Source organism: Trichechus manatus, unplaced genomic scaffold, assembly GCF_000243295.1.
Source record: "Trichechus manatus latirostris isolate Lorelei unplaced genomic scaffold, TriManLat1.0 scaffold00029, whole genome shotgun sequence".
Taxonomy (NCBI): Eukaryota; Metazoa; Chordata; class Mammalia; order Sirenia; family Trichechidae; genus Trichechus; species Trichechus manatus.
This window is the reverse complement of record NW_004443965.1, coordinates 5655656-5667728: the sequence shown is the minus strand read 5'-3', so window position 1 is coordinate 5667728 and position 12073 is coordinate 5655656. Positions and strand designations below refer to the sequence as shown.

The 12073-nt window shown below is 34.3% G+C and overlaps 1 protein-coding gene across 2 annotated transcripts in view; it reads right to left on the bottom strand.

Moving 5' to 3' along the window:
• The window catches only part of WDR41 (WD repeat domain 41), a 69342-nt gene that overhangs the window by 41612 nt on the left and 15657 nt on the right, over window positions 1–12073 (bottom strand). For both annotated transcript variants that reach the window (XR_002823743.1, XM_023729488.1), the window contains exons 3-5: window positions 5842–5890; window positions 4345–4476; window positions 1149–1211 (exon numbers count right to left, since the gene is read on the bottom strand). Coding sequence is in view for 1 of the 2 variants with exons in the window: in XM_023729488.1 (XP_023585256.1) it covers window positions 1149–1211; window positions 4345–4476; window positions 5842–5890 (244 nt within the window). In the remaining variant the exon portion in view is untranslated. The remainder of the gene's footprint in view (window positions 1–1148; window positions 1212–4344; window positions 4477–5841; window positions 5891–12073) is intronic.

Sequence of the window (12073 nt, the reverse complement as noted above, 5' to 3'; positions counted from 1 at the left end):
TCAGGTGCTTTTTCTGTATTTATTGAGATGATCATTTGATTTTGGTCCTTCATTCTATTAATATGGTTATTACATTGATTGATTTTCAGATGTTAAACCAAGACTGCATTCCTGGGATAAGTCTCACTTGATCACAGTGTATAATCTTTCTTTATATTGCTGGATTTGGTTTGCTAGTATTTTGTTGAGGAAAATATATTGCTTTTGTTTCTTAACACTTTATTCTTAGCATTTTCTAAACTCTCTCTATAGTCTTCTAAAATATCATTTTTAGCATATATGTACATATATACACATACACAAACACTATGGTATATATATATGTATATATAAACTATAGTTTGTGTGTGTGTGTATAGACTATGGTGTATATACGTATATATATGAACTATAATATACACACACACACACCCAAAATTTAACTATTATAAGACATTTTGGATACTGCCAATTATTCATTATAAAAATATATTTACAATATACAGTTCTGTTCATAAATCTCTGCAAAAGTTTGATTATTTCCTTTAAAAGAGTTTTCTAGAAGTAGAATCACTGAGCCAATACATATGATCATTTTTTTAAATTCATACATAATGCCAATTTGCCTTCCAGGATAATCATATCAGTTTATACTCTCAACAGCAAAAATATGTCAATTTCACCATTTCCTTGCTAACACAAAACCTTATAAAAACCTTTACTAGTTTGAAAAAGAAATAACATTATTTCCTGTATTTATTAGTGATCGAATTTCTTTGATAAATTATCTGCTCAAGAACCACTGAGTATTAAGTATGAAAGTGAGTGCGATATTATTTTTATCAATTTTTATGTGAAACAGGATTATAGCAGAAGTAAATAAATACAATTGCCTAGATAATTAGCATTACAGCAAAACCCAAGTACTAACTTTTCCCTTAGCTTGTTATAGGGACTTGCCCCTTGCTGTAATTTCAAACATTCTACATTCTAGCACTTACTATATATAGTCCCGAAAACTTCGTCTTGGAAGAATCAAATAACTGTAAGTATGAGTAACAGAAATAATTTTTATAACCTACAAAGGTAATTCCATTTAACTTATTAATCAATTTTTCTGAGACAAAAACAGATTATTACCATAGAAGCTCATCTGCGTAAGATTTTACCTTTACAGTAGACTGGAAGCATGACACTCTCTGAACTTGTCTGCCAGTATCACAATCCCATACCTGAATTTATGTTAAGAAATAATTTCTAAACAGAATTTTTAAATCTTAATTAGGAGATAACTCTTCTAACAAAAAATAAATGACAAATGTTACACATTTAGTTAGAAAAATCTTTAAAGTATAAAATATGTAACCTTTATACTACTACAAAAATTAATTATATGATGAGTCATCAACTTATCAGAGCACACTTATCAACTAAAATAAGTTTGAGGTAAATTTTACTATCAAACTATTTTGAAAATGCCAACAGAATGAGTGGTCTTAGGTGCTAAGTCTGTCTATGCATTAAATATTGCAACTGTTTAAATATTAAGGTTTATTGTTCAAAATGGTCTTCCATACTCTAATAAACATTGTGCATGAAGTATTTATACTAAAAACTATCACATCTGTTAATATTTGCTGAGTATTAAAGATATATTATCTCCACAAACTGCCTGGCATGATTTACTACTGTTATCCCACTTTAAAAAAGAAAGTAATAGTGTATAACTATTACCTGTATCCTTATTTAAGGACCTCCCATAAAATGTCTAAGGTTAGTCTGACTTAAGAAGCATAATGATTTTCAAACTTTTTACACCATTTTCTATGGCAAAGTACATTTTACATCATGTCTCAGAACACATTTATACATTGAAAATTGAAGCTTAATTTTACAATCTATTTAACCTTACTTCATCCAATGTCTTCTGCTATTTTCCATTATGTTATACTTTATTTTTAAAATGCAATTAGATTGTTACAAGTATTAGATGATATATGTAATATACCAAACTGCTGACACAGAAAAAGTGTTCCCAGTTATTGGAACAATATTTTCTGGCCTTAAATTTACCAAAATTTTAGTATTATCTCATAGCCTTTCCACTAATTAATCTATTTGAAAGCTGAATGTTTGATACTTGGTAACCTGGGCTCTTAAGGCAATCACTTGACAAAAATTAAAAATCAAACTTCAGCATTTAATTAAGGAAGTTAGCTAATAGTGAAGACTCAAGCAGGGTAAATTGAGAATTCATTTGGTTAAAAAGAACTGTCAACTAAGCAGCCTGGAATTTTTTTTTTTTTTTTAAACTAGAAAAGTCATGCAGCAAAGGAAATGACTCTAAACTATCATTTACAAAAATGGGATAAGTATAAAATTTATACTGATACTGTCCCAGCAAGGAGCCTAGACGCGTAGTGCTTAAGTGGTCGTGCTCACCCAAAGGCTGGTGATTCAAACCTACCAGCTGCTCAGAAGAAGAAAGATGTAGCAGTCTGCTCTTGTGAAGATTACAGCTTTGGTAACCCTATGGGGCAGTTCTACTCTGTCCTATTGGGCCACTATGAGTTGGAATCGACTCAACGGAAATGGGGGTTTTCGTTTTTGGTCCCAGTTACTCACCTCTGTACTATAGTACCTGTTGCTGTCCAGTCAATTTCGACTCACAGGGTTTCCAAGAAGCGGCTGGTGGATTCAAACCGCCAACTTTTTAGTTAGCAGCTGAGCTCTTAACCACTGCACCACCAAGGCTCCCTGTACTATAATAGTAACTTTAATAAACCCACTGTCATCCAGTTGACTCCGACTCAGATGGAGCCTCCAGGACAGAGCAGAACTGCCCCATAAGGTTTCTAAGGCTGTAATCTTTACAAAGTCAGACTGCCACGTCTTTGTCCGGTGGAGTGGCTGGTGGATTCAAACTGCAGACCTTTGGGTTAGCAGCGGAGTGCTCTGACCACTGCATCACCAGGGTTCCTTGTAACTTTAATAATCACCTCTAAATATTATTTACTATCATTTCTTAGAAATGGGCTAATAAAAGTATTTTAAATTCTACTTTTACAGAGATTATACTTACACTGAAAAAGAGCTTTAGTCCATGAAAAAGATACCCGCCTCAATAGAGCAGTAGCTCTCTGACCTAAACTACTGACTTAAATATCTGAGTGAATTTTATATCCTTGTTTATGTTATAATCACCACAAAATATAAAAATTGTTTATTTCCACTTAAATCTTTCTTGAATCTTTTTCACATATAGGCAATCTGTCTAGAAAGCACTTCAGCTGATCAACTCATGTAAAGTGTGTCATGAAGTGTCTTGGTCCTACAAAACCCTATGAAACCATCTACTCCTGGGCTAACTCTAAAACTAACTTCACTAGTGCTTGAAACTATTTAAACAGAACGTCCAGACAAGCACAGACATTTTAAAGTTCATCTTTAATATCTTTTTAAAAAAAGAAAATAATAAAAGATTACAGTTATCCATAGTAGTTGGCTGTGGACTTCACAAATTCAGTTCTTTAGACATTAAAGGTTGAATTTGTTTACAATAAATATTTTATGAAGGCAGTATTATATAGTGGTTCAGAGCTCTTGATTCTGCACTCAGACTACTTGCCAGTTCGTTCTGCCTTATACTGGCTGTGTGACATTAGGAAAGTTACTTAACCTCTCAAGTTACTTAACTTCTCATCTATAAATGAGCAAAATAAAAATACCTATTGCAAAGGGCTATTTTAAGGATTAAATGGGTTAATAGCTATCAAACACACTTAGGACAATGCCTGGTACATATGGCACTTTATAAGACCTTGGTATTATTATTATATTTGAATTTTTTACTTAAAAATATGGGGGAAAGAAAGGTAATTCACTTTTTAAAAATTGCTTTTAAATACTGAATATTAATATTAAACACTGAGCAGATGGTAATTCACTTTTCTACCAGATCTGGATGCTGAAAGCTCTTATGGGTTGGTACCATTAAGTTTCTTTTGTTCTACAATGAGAAGAAAAAAATATGAATTATTCTTCAGTCCAACTCATCTTTGTTTCCCTGAAATAAAAAGCATTTTATTAAGATAATAAGTATTTTCAAGCTCACCTTCTCTCATTTCTTCCATTTTATACAACCCGATGTAATAGTAACTCCGGAAAAAATGTTATTCATGAGGTTCCTATCAATAAGCCTTAACCTGCTATTTCCAATCTATCCTTCCCCAGGTGCCTAATACTTTTAAAAAGTGTCTTATGAAGGATGTACAGACAGGCCTCAAGAGGCTAAAGATTAATAACATATGTAGTGGCCCCTTGGGTCACTACAGCTATTTCACTTTCTTCCAGATTTAAGGATATAATAACTGTTCTATCAGCAGAGGCTGTCAAGATCACTTGATTTTTTTCTTCACAAGATTCCAAGGAAGGAAATGCAATGATAGCAGTTATCTTTTGAGTATGTCCACTGAGTTCCAGAAGTTTTTCTCCTGTCTGAAATATCAATATAAAATAAAAATGTTAACAGGCTCATATTCACAACTTAAATAACCTTAAATGACAACATTAAGAATCACAATGCAGAAAATACATGCATTCCATTTAAAATTACTTATTCAGGACTTACAATTTAACTTTTAAGCAACCAAATAAAATCTAAACAAGTGCTGAAATAATAACTGTACAAAACTTTATTTTGTAATATAAACTGTTAATTTTTTAGAAAATTTAAAGGAATATTATTTACACATGGTTTTAAGAAGGTAATTATGTCAACCAAAAAACCAAACCTACTGCTGTCAAGTCGATTCCGACTCATAGCGACCCTATAGGACAGAGTAGCACCGCCCCATAGCGTTTCCAAGGAGCAGCTGATGGATTTGAACTGACTTGTGGTTAACAGCCTAGCTCTTAATCACTGTACCACCAGGGCTCCAATTATGCAAATTAAGCATAAAAACATCAGTAACTTAACCTGTAGGAAAAAAGTAGGGAGTCATCATTATCTAAACATTCATTATCTAAGTCACCACAATTATGAGGTGGCAGAAGGAAATAAACGTCAATATAACAAAAACGTAAATCCATGAACATACAAACCATTCATAAAATCACTCTCTACACCATTTCTCTCTACTTAACACTAACAACTATTTCCACCCGTCCAATGTCTTAATCCATCAGTCTCTCGTTACTTGTTCCAGGTAGTAAACATACAAAAATATAATATAAACTGGAAATCTTTCAAAGGTTGCAGGATTTCATGAACATGATGAAAGTAATGTTACAGAACTGCTTTTAAGCAGAGTCACTGACAGATAATACAATCCAGAATAAAGATGAAAGGAAAATAAATGCTTCAAAGAGAATAATTTAGAAACGAAAGGATCAGGAATAGAGACCCTGGAGAAATTTGGTGAAGCTTTAAATATTTTTGCTAAAATAAGACTTTTATTATGCTGGTACTTATATCAAACATGAGAAGACTGCTTTATTGTGATATCATAAAATTCTGAAAAAAAATTATGCCCCCTATAAAATCAACATTTCACTTATTTTATCAATCAGTACAAGGTTGCTGAAAATCTAAAGTTTGTTCAATAAGAATAAAATTTTTATTTTCATAATTTGGCTTTTTGTTTCTCAGAACAAAATACTAATTAAAAAATTTCACTCTTTGTTATGAAATATTAGTCCTTATTTTAAGTGGATTCACCCTAAGTAGCCCCTTCTGAGTATTAATTAGCTTCAAGTAAGGATACAAGTATACAGATACATCTCCTGGTTAGTGTTTATGAATGAATACTCAACTATAGAGTCATGTCCTTATTAAACAATTCACTGAGAATCAATACACACCTGGGCATTCCACACAATTACAATTCCATCATCGCCAGCAGATGCAAACCTGGTTAGAGAAAAAAACGTTAAAAAAAAAAAAAAGTAACTCGAGTAAGTAATTGCTAGGATTACTAAGAACTATCAGACCTTGTTAATGATATTTTGACTTACTAATATTAATGCACATTAAATTCTTTAACTTAATTTACCAAATATTTATAGAATACCTTCTAAGCTCTATGTCAGGTACTGAGGTCCCAAAGAAAAGTTAGGGCTAACGACAGGATTACAATGAATAAACTGCTAGAAATGTAAAAATGAGAGAGATATACAGATGATCTGTACAGCCCTTCCTTGTTTTAAAATTCTATGATTTTAAGAAACTCTTGACTTAAGTAAAATGAAACTAAGCTGAGGAGCAGCTTCACTGATACCAAACCAAAATCCCTTGCCATTGAGTCGATTCCGACTCATAGCAACCCTATAGTACAGGGTAGAACTGCCCTATAGGATTTCCAAGGAGCAACAGCTGGCGGATTCAAACTGTCCACTTTTTGGTTAGCAGCCAAGCTCTTAAACCACTGCACCACCAGGGCTCCAGCTTCACTGATACAAAGTGATATTCCATGGGTAGCACAGAGGAATGATGTTTGTCTTATTACCTAATGCTGCCACAGAAAAAATACCACAAAGTGGGTGGCTTTAAAAAATAGAAATTGATTGTATTACAGTTCAGGAGGCTAGAAGTCAGAATTCAGGGTGTAGGCTCTAAGGGAAGGTCCTTGTTTGTCTCTTTCAGCTTCTAGCAACTCCCAGCAATCCCTGGCATTCCTGGGCTTGTAGATGCATCAGCCTTCCCCCCATGTGTCTATTCTGCTCTTTTTATAAGACATCACTCAGAAGGGATTAGGTTTAGGTTTAGGACCCACCCTACTTCAGTATCACCTCATTAACATAAAAAGGAAAACCTGTTTCCAAACAGGATATTTACAAGTACAGAGGTTAGGACTTCAACACAGTTTTCGGGGGGGAGGGGAACACAATTCAGTCTGTAACAGTGTCCTTAGATAAATTCATTATTTCTACTGTTTTCTCTTTAAACGTATTTTAACTCTATTATTTAATGCCAAGATCTCTCCTTTGCTCATCCTGGCTCCTTAGTCTTCCCATATAAATGTCGTTTTCTTGGTTTGGAATTTTTGTTTGTTTTTGTTTTTCAGAGAAGATGTTTGAAATGCAAAGAGGTAAAGGAAAATTTGTTTCATGGCATGAAAAAAGAGCTATTATGAATTCAGTTATAGTCTGTCACTCCCTCTTCACCTCCCAATCACTATACAATGATCTACATTCTGTAGAATAAAAAGTATCTGTGACATAAACACTATCAAGGGAAATAATTTGTTGTACAGAATTATTTATCGTAGGGATTGAATTATAAAACCAAGAAAACACTGTTTTAATGAATTTTACCCCTATGTGAGATCTACAAAATCTCACTAATTCAGTTTTAACACTCCAAAACAAGTCTCGAGTTCAAATTTCTCATGCTCAGTTTCCAAGTCCCCTACTTAACTATTGTCTTCACTGGCTGAAGTACAATCCCCTGTACTTATACTCAGTTCTCATTTCAAAACCTTTTGATTACATCTCCTACTGTTAGAGCTAAGAAATTACCAAAGATATGAGAAATGGGTCAAATGTGGTCTAAGAAAGTCTGTTATTAATTATTTAACATAGGACTACAGATCTTTCTAATAGATAAGGACCTTTAAAACCTCTTTGGTAGCTAGCCAGCAAGAAACCTTACAAATAAAGAAAAATTAAAAACCAAACCCGATGCCAATGAGTTCATTCCGACTTATGGTGACCCCACACAATACAGAGCAGAACTGCTCCGTAGACTTTTCTTGATTGTAATCTTTACAGAAGCAGATCACCAGGCCTTTCTTCTGTGCTGCCATTGAGTGAGTTCGAACTACCAACCTTTATGTTAGTAATCAAGCATAAACCACTTATGCCACCCAGGGACCTCACACAAGTAAAGAATTATTTTTAAATTCATAGCTAACATTTATAGACAATAAAAAGGCAATTATTTTAAAATCAATAATAGTTTCTTACACTTAATTTTCTGAGTCAGAATACTGAACAATGCCTTGAGCATCAAAAATAGTTGCTGGAAGTAAATTTTTAATAGCTTATATTCCCGAGCCTACTGGTTTCTTTTTATTTGTATAGTGATAGTGTGAAGTCAGGACTCAAGGTACTAATTTTCTATGGTATAAAACATCATCAATTTCTACTGATTCTTGAAACTCTTATAATTGCTTTTCTCCCTTTTAGAAGACTGCAGATTTAAAATACATACTTTTTCTTTGTAACCCTGATTTTTGACTTCTCATTAGTTTTTCATGTCTGAATCTCATGAGTTCATGATGAGAGATGATTGAACGGTTAAGAGTTTAGAAATGAGATATAGAGCATTTCAGCTCAAGCTTTAATTCAATCAGTAGTGAACAAAAATTAAATCTAAACAATGCTCTACAGTAATGCATAAAATCACAGCCAATTTTTTATTGTTCAGAGGTCAATTACTCAGCTGGTGGATTACTCAGGCCTTTCAATTCTCTTTTATTCTATTCACCTTTTCATTATATATTACCACCTCCTGTAAAGAGGAAACATGAAGATTTAAGATGCAAACAAGTATAACTTTGCTATACCGTAGGACCTCTCATGAAATAACTAATAAGGGGCTAAGGGACTATTCATAAATTATAATTATTTGTGATGGTTAACGTCATATGTCAACTTGGCTAGGCCATGATTTCCATTATTGTGTAGTTGTCCTCCATTTTGTGATCTGATGTAATTATGGTCCATTTTGCAATATTTATGTACTTATCCTTCATTTTATGTGTTGTAAATCCTAACCTCTATATGTTAATGTCCACGGGTCTGTCAGTTTGTCATACTGTGGTGGCTTGCATGTTGCTGTGATGCTGGAAGCTACACCACCAGGATTTCAAATACCAGCCGGGTCACCCTTATAGTGGAGAGATTTCAGCAGACTAAGACACACTAAGAAAAAGGACTCAACAGCCTAGTTTAAAAAAATTGACCAGTGAATATCTTATGAATAGCAGAGGAACACTGTTTGATACAGTGCTGGAAGATGAGACCCTTAGGTTGGAAGGCACTCAAAATACTATCAGCCTCCTCAAAGTAGAGTGGACTTTAATGATGTGGATGGAATCAAGCTCTGGGAATCTTCATTTGCTGAGAAGGCACAATTCAAAATGAGAAGAAACAGTTGCAAACATCCATTAATAATTTAGAACGTGGAATGTATGAAGTATAAATCTAGGAAAATTGAAAGTCATCAAAAATGAAACGGACCACATAAAGACTGATATCCGAGGCATTAGTGACCTAAAATGGACTGGTATCAGCCATTCTGAATCAGACAATCATATGGTCTACTATGCCGGGAATGACAAATTGAAGAGGAATTGCGTCATATTTGTCATCAAAAAGAACATTTCAAGATCTATCCTGAAGCACATTGCTGTCAGTGATAGGCTAATATCCATACGCCTACAAGGAAGACCAGTTAATATGACTATTAAATTTACACACCAACCAGCAATGCAAAAAATGAGGAAATTGAAGATTTTTATCAACTTCTGAAGTCCGAAATTGATCAAACATACAATCAAGATGCATCGATAATTACTGGTGATTGGAATGCAAAAGTTGGAAACGAAGAAGGAACAGTAGTTAGAAAATACGGCTCTGGTGATAGAAATGACACCGGAGATCACATGACAGAATTTTGCCAAGACCAACGACTTCTTCATTGCAAATACCTTTCTTCAACAACATATATGGCAACTATACATGTGGACCTCGCCAGATGGAATGCACAGGAATCAAATCGACTACATCTGTGGAAAGAGACAATGGAGAAGCTCAATATCATGAGTTAGAACATGGCCGTGGCGAACTACAGAACAGACCATCAATTGCTCATACGCAAGTTCAAGTTGAAGCTGAAGAAAATTAGCCCAAGTCCATGAGAGACAAAGTATGGCCCTGAGTATATCCCACCTGAATTTAGAGATGATCTCAAGAACAGATCTGATGCATTGAACACTAATGACCAAAGACCAGACGAGTTGCGGAATAACATCAAGGACATCATACATGAACAAAGAGGTCATTAAAAAGAAAGAAAAGAGCAAAGTGGATGTCAGAAGAGACTCTGAAAGTTGCTCCTGAATGCAGAGTGGCTAAAGCAAAGGAAGAAATGAATGAAGTAAAAGAGCTGAACAGAAGATTTCAAAGGACAGCTTGAGGAGACAAAGTATTATAATGAAATGTGCAAAGACCTGGAATTAGAAAACCAAAAGGGAAGAACACGCTCCATTTCTCAAGCTGAAAGACCTGAAGAAAAAATTCAAGCATCGAGTTGCAATTTTGAAGGATTCTACAGGGAAAGCATTAAATGACACAAGAAGCCATCAAAATAAGATGGAAGGAATACACAGAGTATAATAATAAATTTTATATATATGTGTGTGTTTATGTGTGTGTGTGTGTGTATATAATAATAATAATAATACCAGAAAGAATTGGTTGTTGTTTAACCGTTTCAGGACGTAGCATATGATCAAGAACAGATGGTACTAAAGGAAGAAGTCCAAGCTGCAATGAAGGGAACAGCAAAAAACAAGGCTCCAGGAATTGACGGAATACGAATTAAGGTGTTCCAACAAACGGATGAAAACGGAGAATGTGGACTATATGAAGAAGGTCGCGGCATCAGGATTGGAGGAAGACTCATTAACAACCTGTGATATGGAGATGATGCTTTTTTTACAATAAAATAAAGTCAGAAAAATGCTGCTGCACTACTAGAAACCAGACAAAACTGAAAAATAACAAAATTTTCATTTAAAATAAATTTCTACTTATCTTGTATGCTAGAATTACTTGAAGAAAATTAAAGAAGTGTGCAGAAAGACTTGTAAGAGAAGCTGAAGAGAACTTTAAAGCATTTTCAGAAGCCATAGATACCGGTATCTCTGATTCTTTATCAGATCCACTTGAACATCAAAATTGTTTTTCCTTGATTAAGAAAAATGTACTATGTTAACACAACTCTAATATCAGACAACTTGAAGGTCCTTTTTTAGCTCAAAAACAGAATGAAGTTGGGAAGATTCCATAGTTCCTATGGTCATTTGCAAAGGTAAAACATACGGCAAATAGCCCCTTCCTACTCATCATGAATAGAAAGCTAAACTACACATCAAATTTAAAGTATTAAATCAGTTACTGTCAAGTTGATTCTGGTATCAAAATATACCAAAATATCCCCATGACTTCTATTAGGGGAAACCTCCATTTCCCTGAGCTCAAGTTTCTATGAAGGGACTTCCACTACTGGAGAAACACTTTTGGCCTCTCTCTTCCCCAAATATCCAAATGATGTTTGAGAAAAATGAATTGAGCATGCTCAGATCAACCCTTTATGGGTTTTCTCTGAAGATTTGCCTCTTCACAGATAGGAACCGTTTGGTCTGCTCTTATTTTTGAGGCAAGCCTACATCTGAGTGAGAGGCTTGCAGCTGATAGTTTTACCAGTGTTCAATAAATAAGTCCACCTAATTCAGGACTGAAGTATTGGGAGATCCACTGTAGCTGTGTATCCAAGCTACATCTTTTAATCCAGTGTTCTATCAATTATTATTTTAGTAAGCTGATATGTTCATGTCTATGTGATTCGTGCACCTACTCTTAGTAAGTTCTGTTCTCAAATGGAAAGAGAGGTGATTCTCTATTTAACCCTTAAGGACACTATTACTTAAGCAAAAAATGTATTTCATTCTGAAACAAAAATACCTTTTAAATTAGCATCTTTATTTCCTCTGTATCAAATACAATTTTAACTTTTAATTATTGAGACTTAAATATATACAAAACTGGAGAGAACAGTATAAGTACCCATCACCTATCTTCAGTAAGTCTCTGGGTGGTGCAAACAGTTAATGCGCTTGGCAGGTAACCAAAAGAATGGAAGTTCAAGTCCACCCAGAAGTGCCTCAGAAGAAAGACCTGACGATCTACTTCCAAAAAATCGCCCATTGGCACAACAGATACATAGACCAATGGAACAGAATTGAGAATCCAGGCATCAATTCATCCACCTATGAGCAGCTGATATTTGACAAAGGCCCAAAGTCCA